Raw genomic sequence first — 16,664 nt, forward strand, 5'->3', positions numbered from 1 at the left:
TTGAGGCTATAACAGCCTCCACTCTTAGGAAGGGTTTCCACAAAATTTTGGAGTCTGTCTGTTGGGATTTGTGCCAAAAGAGCATTTCAGAAAGCAGGCACTGATGTTGAACGGGAAGTCCTGGCTCACAGAGTTTCAATTTATTGTAAAGGTGTTCGATGGGGCTAAGGTCACGGCTCTGTCCTCGCCACTTGAGTTCCTTCACGCCAAACTTTTTATTTATGGACCTTGCTCTGTGAACAGGGGTGCATTGATCTTCTTAGTGAGATTCAGAACTCTGTAGTGAGTGATGCTACAGAGAACAGGCAATTTTACACAATTCCGCACTTGGAGCCCCCACTCTGTGAGTGAGCATGGTCTACCGCTTCATGGCTGAGCTGTTGTAACTCCTATATGCTTCCACTATAAATTGATATCACTTACAAACTGGCTTGTGGCAAAGGTGGTACCTATGATGTTACACGTACTGATCCCTATATAGTGTCTGACGCATAGTTATTTTTCCTTCTTGCTGGCAAACATGCAAGGTGGAGCATTCTATTTTCCACAGAAGGAGGCTCGCTGCTCATGGAGAGCGCCCGTGAGAGTGATGAATGTTTAACTGTCATTTGGCTGAGAGTGGTATGTGTTTTTGAGTGAATATCAGTGTAACTAAATGTGGTCACAATGAGTGCAAATCAATGGAGTATATTAGAACTTTAATCTGCTTGGCTTAAAGTGAACAGTCTATTTGAGTGAGGCGGAGTGTGTCAGTGGCTAAGTCTCATAAAATGATCACTCTTTCCCTTCCAATATACACACTTTTAAACCCAACAAGAGTTTTCCCTTGTGGAAGACAGACCTGACTTCAAGAACTTAATGTAACTGATGTCAGCTTTACACCCAAATTAACAGTAACTTTAGATGACCAAACATTATCACACAAAACTGCTGTAAATATCCTGTAATGATGTGTATAGAATTTAATACTTGAAATATATACAGGACTATTGACTCTCTGTAAATAGGGGACAATTAGCAGGTATGCTACATCTTCGTGCATTTTGCAATACAATGCTTTATACCATTATTGAAATGACTGCTTTTAGCATCACCTTGCATGTTATTAAAACTATTCTCCTAGCCATTTAATGCCACAGGTATAACAATGCGCCAAGGAGAGCAGTACACACGAAGTGTCTCTGATACTTGTCTCTAAGCCCCGTCATGTTTTTATATGCCATCTTTTTGATTATCGTTAAATCGTTTGTGCACTTGCATAACTACTCCATTAGCTATGTCTTTTTCCAAGTGGTCTGCATAGTACCGTATAAATAAATAAAATATTTTGGATCGCAGTATTATAGCACATATGATACTTGCTATTTTGGTTACCTTATTTTTAGTTACCCAAAGCTGTTGCGTGTCCATAAGTTTTTGGTCAGGTTTCTTTGCTTCACTGGAAAAGCAGTTTGCGTTGCATTAGAACATAGTTGAAATCACTCTGCACTGAAAAGGACTGCTTACCCGTCGTTTCCTGCAGCATAGAATATATAATACAACTTACAAAAGCAATAAGGTTGCACAATATTTGAATGTTTTCATAAATGACACTATTTTTCATTAAGCCTTCGTACAAATAATTACGTCATTAATCATATTGTTTTTGCTACTATACTGAGGTAATATATACCGATATGAAATGACATCACTTTTATATATGAAATATTGCTGTGGATTCTATAAGACTATATGTGAAAGGTTAAGTTTTGACCAGAATCAACTATGCAGTTTTGGGGGAGGAATGCGCAGTGTGTGTGCAGGAGGGGGCTGCACTTTCTGGGGAGATGTTCTGATCCTCTGCAGGGAGGACAGATGTGGAGATCTCGCTGGTCGGGAGCAAGAACTGCTGAGCTCAGCGTCTGCAGGAGAGGGATATTAATAGAGAGACGCAGAAAGATAGAAGGAGGGGGAGCAAGGCTGGGACATAGTGAAGTATCAAGGATTACAGAGTTAGGGGAGGACCTTACCTGTCAATTCAAAGTACTTTACACATGACAGGAAAACTGCAGGGGAGTAGGCGATAGAGAAAAGCAAGGGAAAACTAGCACAATGCCACGGTGAACTGCCATGATGGAGAGTAGGATTATTATCTATTGTTTTATATATAGCGCAATCCTATTCTCTAATAACGTACAATTGATAAACAGGATGTAACAAGTAGTGTATAAAAAAACAATTTCACTCATAGAAACAAGGGGCAAGAAGGACAGTGCGCAGAAGAGCTTACAATCTGTATTCACAGAACTGAAATAATAGAGATACATTGACGGGTATGGTAGGCAGATATACATGGAACAAGAATGTGAGCTGTGACAGAGCAGGGTTAAGAACTAGCGTATATAGCAAGAAGAAGTGTAACATATGGTGGCAAGAAAGAGAAAGACAGAGAGATTATAGACCAGTGAGAACAGTATACAAAGGAGGATGACATTCTGGTAGAGATCTCAACCATCCATGAACCTTAATACTTTAAACAAACTGAATATAGTAAAGGTTTTTATTGTTCCTGCTTTTTCTTATAATGACATCAGTTTGTGAGGATGCTGCATCGCTCATTCATTAGACTGCACCGTTACTGAACGCTTGATTGGATTCTTTTAAATGCAGCATTCTAATGCTGCTTCATGGCTGACACTGAAATTGCCAGATGGAAAAAGTAACCAAACATTAATCTAGTGTATCTTTTAAACTTTTTAAGATGGGCTAGCAATTTGTAAGGTATTTTTATATCACATGTATTTAGGCCTAGGCCGACTAGGCCCAGGGCCCAAGGCTAGCAGGTCCAGGGGACCTCGTGGGCAAACCCCCCTAGTATGCCACTACTGAATGGGCCTGTTACAAGGAACATCTCTAATCCCCCCCAACCAGCCCATTTACACTGCATACACCGCTTTAACCCCTTAAGGACAATGGGCAGTTCCTAAACCCATTGAAAACAATGCATTTTGAGCCCATACATGTACGGGCTTTGTCATTAAGGGGTAAAAAGGCGTTTCGTAAAGAGAGGACTGCAGCCGTGGAGGGGACAGCTGGGGGCGCTTTCTTTGGTCAGACCTAGGGCAGCACCCGGGGTAAATATGTCATTGCACACGTGTACATATCGAAAGGTAGGCTGAAGTTTGTTATTAAGACTATGTTAAACATTTTTTTATGCTGCTTTTAAATAATTGGAACATTTTGGAAATCTGCTTACTGTCTTTTTCTGTGTTTCAGACTCTGAACAGGACAGCAGCCCTCGCACAGCTATTGGTTCAGACCTTGAAGACACTAAACCTATCAATTTGGGTGAGTGTGATTGTGCACAGAGTGCACGCGGTCCGCATACACATCCCAATGATGGGTATCGTGCGAGTGTTATTTATGTGAATTTACTTATGCGTGCCTCTGATTCCTGTCACAGCTGTTTTGTTTCTGCAGATATGACAGATTTCCAGGAGAGTTTTGTCACCTCTGGCGTTTTCAGCGTCACAGAATTAATTCAAGTATCTAGAAGTGAGTAACACACACTCCTAAAAACAGCGCTAAGAAACTGGGAGGGTTTCTTTACTGTATGTGGCACTGGCTGCCTGACAATAAATGTGTAAGGATCCGAGAGACACTGACATAAAAATAAGAGTTCAATGCCAGCGCATTAGCGGAATGCTTTTTTGTACCCTTTTTTTAAAAAGTTTCAATGCAGTTTTGTATTCTGCCAATTCTAATATCTATTGCAAAAAAATGCAAGGCAAACTACATTTATATTAAAAATCGTTTTTTTACCAGTCCTGGAAATTTTGATTCAAGTCCTGGATGTGTCTTCTCGTATGTGTCCCTTGTTGCCACCTATAGAGTTGCAAGTAAAAAGCTTACACAGAAGTGGGTGATACCTTGTAATGGTCCAGCATTCATAGAGACATCTTCGGGCTTGAAAACCTAATCGAAAACTTGATCTATTGATGTCAGACCACTAAAAGGTATCAATCATCTGTGGGCTATTTTTCTTTACAACCAATAAAGCAAGGTCCCTTTTTATGTTAAGGTAAAAAAATCAAGAGCCACTGATGGCCCATACAGTTAAATCAGCCCAAGTTGCACATAACCCCCAGTTCTCAGCATTGCCCAATTTTGTTTTAATTAAGCTATACTTTGTAAGCTTTTATGATATTTTTTCAAAATCTCCAAATGCTACAGAGATTTACAATTTTTCTGGTATCAAAATTAACTTTTAATGCTATGTAAAAAATACAATTGGAGGAATAAGGCATAGCCTTAACTAATAGTACAATGTTGTGAAAAAGTATTTGCTCCTTCCCAATTTCTTCTATTTTTGCATATAGGTCACACCTAAATGTTTCAGATCATCAGTTTAAGTTTAATATTTGACAAAGAAAACCCCAGTAAACACAAATTGATAATTTCATGTATAGAAGTAAAAAGCAACTCTACTTGGCCCTGGAAAAGAAATTGCCCCCTTGGTTACTCAATCAAACACTGAACCACATTTAATTCATAATTGGGTTCAATTTCACTAGATACACCCAGGCATGATTACTGCCAGCCCTGTTGAATCTAAACATCAATTAAAAAGTACATGTCTTGCAAAGTGAAGTAGGCTAAAAGGTCTCACAAAGCAGCACATGATGCGACCATCTAAAGAAATTCAAGAATAGATGATAAACAAAGTAATTGACGTCTCTCAGTATGGAGATGGTTACAAAGCTTTTTTAAGGCTCCAGGACATTATCTACAAATGGAGAAGACTTGCAACAGTCCTAAACTTTCCCTGGAGTGGCCTGTCCACGAACGTTCCTCCAAGAGCGCATTGACAACTCATCCTATAGTTCACAAAAGAACCCAGACTAACATGTAAAGAACTGCAGGCCTACAATAAGAACAAGACTGCGCAAAAATGGGAGAATTGCTAGGCAAAAAACACTCCTGATTAAAAAAGAACGCAAAAGCTTGTCTCACATTTGCCAAAGACATCTTGATGACCCCCAAGACTTTTAGTATAGAATATATTATATTATATATTTATATAATATGTGGACTGATGAGTCAAGAGTTTAACTTTTTGGAAGACATCTAATGTAAAGCTAACACAGCATTCTCCAGTAAGAATATCATACCAACAGTCAAGCATAGTTTGACTGCTTGTGGACCTGGGCAACTTGCCATATTTGATAGAACCATAAATTCTCCTCTCTACCAGAAAATCCTGAAGGAGAATGTCCAGTCATCAGATTGTGACCTAAAGCTCAATCACAGTTGGGTAATGCAGCAGGACGATGATGCGAAGCAAGTCCTCTTATGAATGGCTCAAAAGAAACAAAATGAAGACATTGGAGTGTCCTAGTCAAAGTCCTGTAGCATTACCTTAAAAAGACAGAAAATCCTCTAATTTGCCTGAATTAAAGCAATTCTTCCATGGATATTGGGCCCAAATTTATCCACAGTGATCAAAACGACTCACTCTCAGTTATGCCAAATGTTTGATTGCAGTTGTTGCCCTCCAGGGTGGCACAATCAATTCTTAGGTTTATTAGTTTTCCACATGGGTGATATAGGTTTTGATTAACTCTTTACCTTCAATAAATGAAATGATCATTTAAAAGTTGCATTTTGTAAAATTAGTTGGATGATCTGAAACATTTAAATGTTAGAAAAAAGCAAAAATAGAAGAAATCGTGAAGGGGACAGATACTTTTTCACAGCAATATATGCTGCAGCTCTATATCTAGGCTTCATTGGTTGAAGTATATAAGTGTAACACAGATAAACTGTTGTAATTGTATTCCTGTGTGGTTGTGTAATACTAGTCAAAATGAAGGGTACTTTTCCACACAGTTTAACACTTTTCTAGCTATTGCACCACCGGAAACATCATTCGTAGTACTGTCAGAATCCCCAGACCCGTCAGAGAAATAATTATTTAAAGCATATGATAGCAGAATGGCTAATTGTGATGTTTATTCGGTCCTCCTTGCAAGTGCATGGAGGGATTCTATATAATTAACGCCCCACCCCCACCCCATCCAGTGCATGTTGATTGTATTCATCACCAGCTAGCTCCGGTGCTGGCTCACAAGGGATTTCCAGGGGGTCTAAGAAGGCCCCCATGCACATGCTTCAGGCTGCCAATATTATTATTTTGTTTGAAATTGACAAGACATGCCAAGTAAAACTTTGATATATTAATTTACAGAGCTCAATTCCTTTGTGTCAGTCTATCAATGACCAGTATATATATACCGTATTGGCTCGGATATAGGCCGCCCCCGTATATAGGCCGCACCCTAAAAGTTTGGTGCTTTTTTAAAGAAAAAGTTTTTTTTCTTTAAAAAAGCACCAAAAAAAAAATGCTTCCACTGCCCCCCCCCGAGATATGCTGCCACTGTCCTCCCTCCCCGAGATATGCTACCACTGTCCTCCCCCCCGAGATACGCTGCCGCTGTCCTCCCTCCCCGAGATACGCTGCCGCTGTCCTCCCTCCCCGCGATACGCTGCCGCTGTCCTCCCTCCCCGCGATACGCTGCGCTCCCTCCCCGCGATCCGCTGCCCTCCCTCCCCGAGATCCGCTGCCCTCCCTCCCCGAGATCCGCTGCCCTCCCTCCCCGAGATCCGCTGCCGCTGTCCTCCTCTGCCCCCCCTCCTCGACTTACCGGAGCAGACTCCCGGGTGTCTTCAGGGCCGGCGAGGGACATCTACGCAATACGCGTATGCAACTTCCGGTACCGTTACCGGAAGTTGCATTTGCGTATTGCGTAAATGTCTCCCGCCGGCCCCGCAAGACACCCGGGAGTCTGCTCCGGTAAGTCGGGGGTGGGCAGAGGTAAAACGCTTAGATAACCTCCCGTGCCGGCACCCCCCCCCGTGGGAAGTGCTGGCAGGGGAGGCTGTCTGAGCGTATCGGGGAGAAGGATGCAGATCCCCTGCACCGCTGCGGGGGATCTGTATCTTAACCCCGCTGCCTGCCCGGCGCCCGGGACTGCATGTCCCGGGCGTCGGGCGCTAGACCCCGAATATAGGCCGCACCCCCACTTTAAAAACTTAAAGTGGGGGAAAAAAGTGCGGCCTATATTCGAGCCAATACGGTATATATGGCTTTTTTAAATTCACATTTTTTAATTTCCTGCAGACTCTACTTTACAGAACGCTTCACTTAAAATACAGGGTCTTGTGTCGTCCTTGCTTCAAATATTTCACTCTCTTCTGTCTGTTGATTCAGAACATTAAACTTCTCTGCCTTGTATAAGGTGAATTTCCTGTCTGTCACCTGGCCAAGCTACATAAGCAAAATCTTGGTGATTTAGCGCCAAATTCTGATGCTTATACTTGGTTTACCTCACAATTTATTTGAAGGATACTTAGTAAAGTATTTACAGGAAATGATTACATATCAAGCCACAAGCTGACATGTTGTGAGCTAGTAAGGCAGTTACAAACTTCTGGGCACCCAACATGAAAGTCATGGAGTCTTTTCTAGGGCAGATAATAGATGCTAATATATCTAACTGAGCCCAGTGTAATTTTTATGTAAAAAATGACTAGTTTATTTGGAGTTTTCTTAATCTTCTCTTTTTATAGTATGTCTTATGCAGAAAACACATTTTTTTCTATGTGTAGCATGTCTTCTCCTGCTTACTGGTGCACCTGTCTACTAATGTTCTTTGTGTGACACTGGTAGATCTAAGTGCTTCCTGTCCTCTGCACATCAATGAACATTTCCAACAATTATCCAAAATGCCTCCTAGTAATTATTTCTGTCCAGAGGTGTAATTGGCAGATTGATCTACCTGTTCACCCCACAAAATATTTATACCTTTTTTGAAACATGTGAGGCCTACCTTTCTCACACTTCATCAATGCCCCACCTAGGCTTTATGCTTATTTATTAGCGTGTGCTACTTTGAGTGCCTAAGGGTTCCGAAATACGAATCCAGGCCTTGTGAAAGGCAGCATGAGTAGGTTTTCTTCACAGTGATCCATGATAACAAAACCGAAACACAAATATTTTATACATTGTTGTGCAATAATCAACTACATCACAGTTATTTGATCGTTGCTGTTTGTATTTATTTGTAAACGTGTAAGTAATTTAAAATGACACATTGTTGTGAATATACAGGTTCCAAAGAATCCTTCCAAATAATATATATATTTTTTTTAAATGTACAAGACGTGCCCAGTAAAACTCATTTATATATTAATTTACAGAATGCTTTTCTTTACTGAAAATCTATCAAGCGCTTTTCCTTTATGTATCACATTGTTTAAAATTGAGTTAATTCATGATACAATGTGATTAAGGTTCTAAACATTAGAGGTGGGAAGACTTAGATGGCACTTCTTCTAGAGTTTCGCTTTACTACATTGAGATTGGCATGCTGTTCTTTCTCATTGATATGCATTATAAATTGTCATGGTGTGAATAGTTGTGGCTGAATGAGTCCTGTGTGTTAATGCAAGTGCACCCCTTTCCTGCAGCTGACAATGTCATAGTGCTGTTTGGCATACACTGCACATAACATCGACACTTGTACACATCAGATAACATGTCTTACTGTTTATTTTGAATGCTTGCAGGTTAAACATGTTTCTTCTGTTGGTGTGCCCTTGACACTAGAAAGCTAAGGGTTGGATTTGTAAAATCTTTCCTATATAATTGACATTAAGGTTTTTTTTTCTATGTTTTTGACAGCTTGTAATTTTGTCATTGCAGCTCCAGTTGTCTCTGGTGCAGGTCCCAATTTTTCTCTGGGAGAGCTACAGGGGCACCTGGCATATGATTTAAACCCTTCGGGAACTGGAATGCGAAGGACTCTGCCCAGCACATCGTCTAGCGGGTGTGTTACTTCAGCTGTGTCCTAGTACTACCTCTGCATTATATGTGTCAGTATGTTGTAACCTAGTCACATTTGTTATGATGCAGACCTGGTAAGTTTTACTTGCCTGCCCAATGATGGGTTTAGGTAGGGAAAATCTGTAATTCAGGTTTTATCTGGGTCTGAGGCAGTATAGTACAACAGTGTTATCATGCAATAGCTTCCAACTGTAATTCTGTTTTACGTTGGGCTTAAGTCATCATCACCATGCCATCCAGGAAGATATAACAGAAAACTGCAGACTTCTAAAAGTGTATTGAAAGTTTAATGTGTTAAATGCACAAGTAAGGAAAATAAGGAGATACATTCACATGTTAATGTCCAGTTTTTTTTTAATTTTTGAAAAGTGGTAAAATATTTCGCAGATGAAGCAAGACTTGTATGACATGAAGCAACTCTGACACATACCATGCTGTGACTCTGCTGTACCTCTTACACCTGGAACACTTTCTGTAGTGTTGTCACACCATTGTCATGCATTCTGATTTTACACCTCATTGTTCTTGAATTATGCATTTTTATCTTTGCTTATTTGTGTGTTAATACATTGTTTTTGCTACCTGTATAGGAGTAAGCGACACAAGTCTGGCTCTCTGGAGGATGACATTGACACCAGCCCCGGGGGAGAGTTTTATACGTCACCTTCTTCTCCGACTGGGAGCAGTCGAAATTGGACTGAGGACATGGAGGGAGGTGAGTGTTGCAGACTAAAGGACTAAAGAATTTCTCAATTCTGTAAACCAAAAGGGGGCTATAACTGTGAAAATGAGTGACCACTTCATAAAACATGGTAAATGTTAAATGTAGTTCTGTGTTTATCATGTTCCAATTATCAAAGGGAGTTTATTCAAGCACAGGAGGATCTTAACTATTTTTGAACTAGAAATAAAAAAAAATCCTGGTTATCCTTTGGCATCTCTATGACAAGGAAAAAGAAAAAATGTCGGTGCGCTAAGCTAGTCACAGGCTCAAATAATACAAATGTATAATACGAGGCCTACCAAACAGGTGTAAGCATGCTGCAAAAACAGTGTATTGGCTGTACAATGTATACAAAAAAAAATTTCTCTATGACAAGCCCTACAAGATTATTGTTCCCTTGCCTCCCTTTCCCTTTAGACCCTTTTGCCCAGATCACCATGTGTTTAGGGGCACTTCAGGGTAGGACTCTCTTTCAAATATATTAATACCTATCAATATTAATTTATTCGTGTTCATCAAGCTCTGCCCACGTTCCTTGCATTTTTCCTTCTGCCCTTGGGAAGGGACATATGTCTATTCCTAAAAATCCTTTGGCTTCTTTTTATTAAAGAGGGAGTTGGCAGGAGTATTGCCATTTCATCTCACTGACTTCTCTTTAGAAGGAACAATGACATCCCTAAGAATAGCTTGGATGAACCCATTTAAAGTGTAAATTGGTGAGATTACAGAAAAATAATCTATAGTGCATTCAGGGAATTGAAATCACAGCTCTCCTGCCAACACCAGCTTTAGTGAATAAACTCCTTAATATTTAGGGAGCTTGAAATGTACGTTTGTCATGGTTTGGGTGTGATGACGGGAGCATGTATTTTGTCAAAAAACATAATATACTTTGAACCTGTGATGTCAATTCTGTATGTGTTCTTGTTGTTATTTCATTAGGTTTGTTTTACTTTCCCATAATTAAATTGCAATCCCTTCAATATGTTGCATTAGGTTTGTTTAACGTTTTGTACGAAGGTAAAGGTATATTATATACTAGGTCTGGGTTATAACATTAGTATGAATTGGGGTTGATGCAATTAAATTTTTGTTTCAGAACCTTCTTGTCCACTGTAATGTTTTCTTAGATGTAGTTTTACAATTTTAAGAGGATCACAGATCCTTATTGGTTATTATAGGGGCAGCAGGATCTGGTAAACGTTTGGTATTTGTTAAACAACTTCTAAAAATTATGATTTCTATAGATATTTGGATAGATATATTGTTTTATTATTACTAATTGGTTAATTACACAATAATTAGATAATAATTAGTCTGCCAAAATTTAAGTTGTTGGAGACCTGAGTTACACTCATCTGCCTTAAAGAAAGACTGCTGGTGGTGTATTGAATACATATGTAAACAATTTATCTTCATTAGCTAAAGGCTATGCAATTATTTTACTGTATATTACTCTGTATATCTGTAGTTTCTAGTTGTTTTTTTTAAAAAAGAGACAATGGTCATCCAAAATTGCCAAGCTGTTGTAGGATCCTTTGAGTTTGCTTGGTCTTCCACCCGGGAGTTCTAAAAAAACATATTTTGCTTAAAAATGTAAAAGCCATATTTACAAACGGTAATCCCTGTTTCTGCCAGGTCACTGCAGGTTAGTTGACAATGTGTATGACTACATTCTCAGTATATCTGCATGTTATGTGGCCAGCACTCTAGCATTATGATTTGTTTTGTGCAAGGAATGGAAATCTTATTTTCAAATGTGTGCAGGCATAGCTGGCAGAAGGCCCAATAAACAGGACGCTGTAACTAAAAATGACTGTCCTGGCAAGTTTGGGACTGTTGGCAGCTGTGAGAAACCATGCATAATTTATAGCGAGCGCACTATATGAAAAACAAAAAAATGCTTAATATTGAATGTTGCGTCTTGCTGTGCATGCTCAAGATCCCTCACAAAAATCGCATTCTATTACAGCGGTGTTCGGTTGCACTTCTCTAATAGTATATATATATATATATATATATGCCAAAAATAGTGCTTTCACCAGTATGACAATTTTAGTCATGAGTGACAGTATGAGCGACTCATCCAAAAACTTGCTGGCGGCATGTCAGATTTCAGTTTTACTGATTGTACTCCCAAACTGAACACCTGTTTTAAGTAGGTCTTGTCAAAATGATGTACTTTTAACCAGTACATTTTAGCAAAAACCTATACACAACTTTTACTGGTAGGATTGCTGCACAGTAATCCGATAGACAATTTGTAAAGAACACCCAGGTTTTTTTTTCTTACTATCACACTGAAAATTACATTTTTTGTTATTAAAAAAAAATCCTAGTTTTCACATATGTTTCCACCAAATGCATATTTGTCATGTATATTTCTAGGTCTGTTATCCTTGACCAATCTACTAGACCAGCACACTGACTCATTGTCAAAATGTTGTGTAGTAAGCAACAGAATGTCTGAGTCATAATTACCAAGAGGGACCCTCTGTGGAGTAAATGGCTTCTTTATATATAAACAGGACTTAGTTAATATTGTCACAAAGAATCATTCTAGCATGGTGTTCAACAAGGACACAAATCTTTCAAAATATCAAACTGCAGATAAAGGACCCTTATAAGAAAAACATTAAATATAATAAACGTTCCTTCAAACTCAACTACATTACTGTATAAAACTTTTTTTTAACTTAATGCTCAAAGAAAAATAATATATAAATACATTTTCCATGGGACTGTCTATTTAAGTATTTTCTACAGCCAGTCTAAAAACCTATTAATGCTAGTATCACTTGTTTTAGTATATAGGCCTTGTCCTTTCCAGTTTTGGCTACATAATAGTATAAAATCTATCCATTAAATTCCATGGGGAATCCTTATCAACATTGTATTCTGGAAGCTAGTAAGCCACTGGAGAAGCAACTTCTTAAGTAAGGTTTTAGTTCATCGTTGTAGGAGTCATATGTTACTTTGTTACTCTAACTTGGAACTGCCATGCCACACCTTACTTACCTGTAGTCTATGCAAGAGTATGTCTAAATTCCTTTCAGCATACAGCACACTGTACTCGGCTTAATATGAACATAAAAGCTAATATTCAGTAAGTAATCTGATTTAAATGGTGTAAATGTGCATCTGTGTATGAGATATAGGCGTGGCGGTGCCCACCATTAAGGGCTTAAAGATATACACATTCAAGGCAAAATACAAGCGGACAACACAAAAAATGTGAAATACATTTACCTTTTAATTGTAATTGCAATGAAAACCCCTACTGGTCTCACCCTCCTGTTATCTTGACAAGCCCCTTTCCTCTAATATTGGCTTCCTGTGCCTCCCCGCACCCCACTCCACAGAATTAGCCCTGCTCAACCCTATTATGTCCCCCAGGCAATGTCTTCCACTTTTTATCTCCCTAAGCTACACTCCCCATGTTATGAACATCAGTTGCCCCCTCCTCTCACCCCTCTTTTCCTCCAAAGCTCCATTCCCATTCTAGTATTGTCAAGGGTGTAATAGAAACCGCAGGGCTCCAGTGATAAAATTACTCGGGGTCCCCCAATTTCACCAAGCAACATGTCCCACAGTGCCACCTTTTCCCCAAAACAACTTGTGAGGGCCACCTTTGTCCCATGCAGCTTAACCATGCCCCCCAAACAGCCTGCCTGTGCCATCATTGCTCCAGTTTGTCAATACCCCCAAACAGCTTGTCATTATTGCCCCTCGCCTCCCTCCAACATACACTATGGCACATACTGTATATGTAAACACACTCATACTTACTAACAAGCGTACAAACTCATTCTCACACACTCCCTTGCACACCACATACACATACATGCTTACACACACTTACAAATACACATTCACATCCATGCTCACACAGACTTATACGTTGACATACATGATCACATACACTTACAGTGAAGGAAAAAATAGTTTGATCCCCTGCTGATTTTGTACGTTTGCCCACTGACAAAGACGTGATCAGTCTATAATTTTATTTGAACAGTGAGAGACAGAATAACGACCAAAAAATCCAGAATAACACGTTTCAAATAAATTATAAATTATACATTGATTTGCATTTTACTCAGTGAAATAAGTATTTGATCCTCTATCAATCAGTAAAATGTCTGGCCCCCAGGTGTCTTTTATACAGGTAACAAGCAGAGATTAGGAACACTCTCTTAAAGGGAGTGCGTTACCCTTTCTGAACAATTCTGGACCAGCATGAGGAGACAGGAACAAGTGGTTGCAGGGTTGCCCAGGCCCCCCAGAGAGGCGGGCCCTGTCACAGTGTAGTTACACCACTGAATATTGGCTCTTCCAACCACCTAACATATGCCTTCTTTTGGTCCCTTATTCTATACACTTTCTCTCAGAAAAGACTTCTTTACTTGTTTGTGATGATGATATCACCCTAGGATACTGCTGGAAGCGTACCAGTTAAAAGCATCAAGAGAAGTGGTCTGGAAAATAATTATCAGGAAAATATAGTCATGTGCTGTACTTTACCTACACTAAGAAAATTACAATGCTTTTGTTACAGATCTTTACATATGTGTGTTCTGTAAACGTTGTATTCAAATGTAAATACGGCTAGGCAATCCTTTAATGTTCAATTCCCTTTACAATAGTTTATGTTTTACCTTGATAGATGATCCTACAGTGTAACATATATATGTATTTGGTTACTAGAAGGCTAGGATGTGAAAAGCATTATCTGTACATTAGCCCGTGCAACTGTTAAATCTGTATAAAACAAATCATTACCGTATTTCTGGCGTATAAGATGACTTTTTAACCCGTGAAAATCTTCGCAAAAGTCGGGGGTCGTCTTATATGCCGGGTACTGAAACTTACCGAGCCAGAGAATCACGTTTCCCCACGAAGCCCCTAAGACTGTAGCGTATCTCTAGGGGAGGGGCGAGCAGAGAAGCCGCCTCCCCTGGGCCGGTCTTCAGGGCCGCGCCGAGGTAGGTGCAAGATCGTGATCAGCGGGCACCCGATGAGCAGGGCTGGATGGGGAGATCACGACCTCCCTCTAAATAGCCTAAAATTAGGGAGCTCGAGGTCTGGCACGTCAGACCTCAGCTTCCGTGCTCCCTAATCACTACGCGCCGGCTATTGATGCCGAGCACGGGGATAACGTCATATCCCGGCGCTTGGCATTAATTGCCGGCGCGTAGTGATGAGGGAGCAGTAAAGCAGAGGTCAGAAATGACAGACCTCACGCTCCCACAACTGGATGGAAGATAGAAGATGAGAAAGGTAAGAGATGGGGAGAAAGGGGTGTAAGTGCAGTGTATGTGTATATATGTGTGTGTAAGGTCAGTGTATGTGTATATATGTGTGTGTAAGGTCAGTGTATGTGTATGGTCAGGTGTGTGTAAGAGCAGTGTTAGTATTTGTGTGTTTGTAAGCTGGTGTGTGTAACTGTGTATATATATATATATATATATATATATATATGTGTGTGTGTGTGTGTGTAAGGGAAGTGTATGTATGAATATGTGTGTGTATGGGCAGTGTATGTGTATGGACAGGTGTGTGTAAGGGCAGTGTATGTGTATATGTGTGTTTGTAAGCTGGTGTGTACGTGTATATGTGTGTAAAGGAAGGGTTGTGTGAGGGCAGTGTATGTCTATACATGTGTGTGGACAGGCGTATGTTAGGGAGAGCTGACCCACCCAATCCAAGCAGGCTTTGTATACAACAACCAGCCAATCACCGGTAAGGTACACCGCTTGGCGTGATTGGCTGGTTGTTGTATACTGGGTAGAGGGGTAGTCTTATACGGCGAGTATAGCCCAAACTCTATATTTTAACTGGAGAAGTTGGGGGTCGTCTTATACGCCGGAAAATACGGTAATTCACTTAACTTGTGTGCCCAACATCCTCAGTTAGTGATGTTGAATGTTTTGTCCCAGGAAATGGGCCTATCCAAAAATCACAAAAATATTTATTTATTTTTAAATAAAAATAAAAAAGTCAGGGCAGGCAAAAAAATTCACACAGTGCCAGGATGGCAAGCAGGAAAAATAATATACAGATTTATAAGCCTTGAAATAAAGCTGCAATAAGCTTTGTGGCACACATTTACTATGATGTTAGTGAACCAACCCCATAGAGGTTTCCAGTTTCAAAATCACTAGTGTCTGTTTTCAATGAAATTTCAATACATATGATAATAATACCATTCATTTTAAAATGAGGTAAGGTGAAACAAAATAAAAAAACCAAAGTATTATATAAAGCTCTCTGTCAATATCAAGCAGTGAGCTAAAGGCTTGAGAAACCAAAAAATGATAAATTAGAAGAAAATGCTGGGTTTTCTAGTGTGATTTATACAAAAAACCCCCATAAAACTGGAAATATTATACAAACGCTTTTGATGGTGTCAATAGTAGGATTTAAATATTCAATCCTAGGTGTACTAGCATGCCTGGTTACCCTGAATTACCTTTAATATTGCTAAGCTGCATTAGAATCACTGAATACTATCGTTTATAAGAAGATTAAAGACATGTAGTCCCCGTAGCACACATTCCAAAGATCTTTTTTTGTTTTGTTTTTTGGTAAGGAAGGAGAATAGAAAATAGTTGGTGTCTCTTATATAGGTCTTTTGGGGACTTCCAGGCCTGCCAATGGGTCAATCCATGTGTATGTTATGAACCAAATGCATGTCCTCACAATGGTGCATAGAAAAGTTATCTTCTAAAATCTGGGTTATTGTCTTTTGTACAGTGACCTTCCGATGGCAGCCCTTATAACATAGCCCTTATAACCTTATATACTGAGCTGAAGTAAACTAGGCCGTGACAGAAAGAGGTTTGCGTTCGAATAAAAGGGGTCAGCATGAAGTTTGTGGTACATGGCAACAACAACGCACGGCATTATTTTTGTAGCGTGGCTGCTTCAGAATAGAGTTTGTAATGTGGCAGCCTGTTCTCTGCAACTTTCCACTCTCCTTTGTCACATGTTTGCTGTATTATAGCTAGGTTGTCCTGAAATGACCCTGCCAGGTTCTGGCACCCCCTCCCCTCC

At 39.8% G+C, this 16,664-nt stretch overlaps 1 protein-coding gene across 2 annotated transcripts in view; it reads left to right on the forward strand.

Annotated features, from left to right (window-relative positions):
- The window catches only part of NFIC (nuclear factor I C), a 55,431-nt gene that overhangs the window by 24,553 nt on the left and 14,214 nt on the right, over window positions 1-16,664 (forward strand). For both annotated transcript variants that reach the window (XM_053461783.1, XM_053461782.1), the window contains exons 3-6: window positions 3,256-3,327; window positions 3,460-3,534; window positions 8,744-8,867; window positions 9,475-9,599. In XM_053461783.1, coding sequence (XP_053317758.1) covers window positions 3,256-3,327; window positions 3,460-3,534; window positions 8,744-8,867; window positions 9,475-9,599 — 396 coding nt within the window. The remainder of the gene's footprint in view (window positions 1-3,255; window positions 3,328-3,459; window positions 3,535-8,743; window positions 8,868-9,474; window positions 9,600-16,664) is intronic.

Source organism: Spea bombifrons, chromosome 1, assembly GCF_027358695.1.
Source record: "Spea bombifrons isolate aSpeBom1 chromosome 1, aSpeBom1.2.pri, whole genome shotgun sequence".
Taxonomy (NCBI): domain Eukaryota; kingdom Metazoa; phylum Chordata; class Amphibia; order Anura; family Pelobatidae; genus Spea; species Spea bombifrons.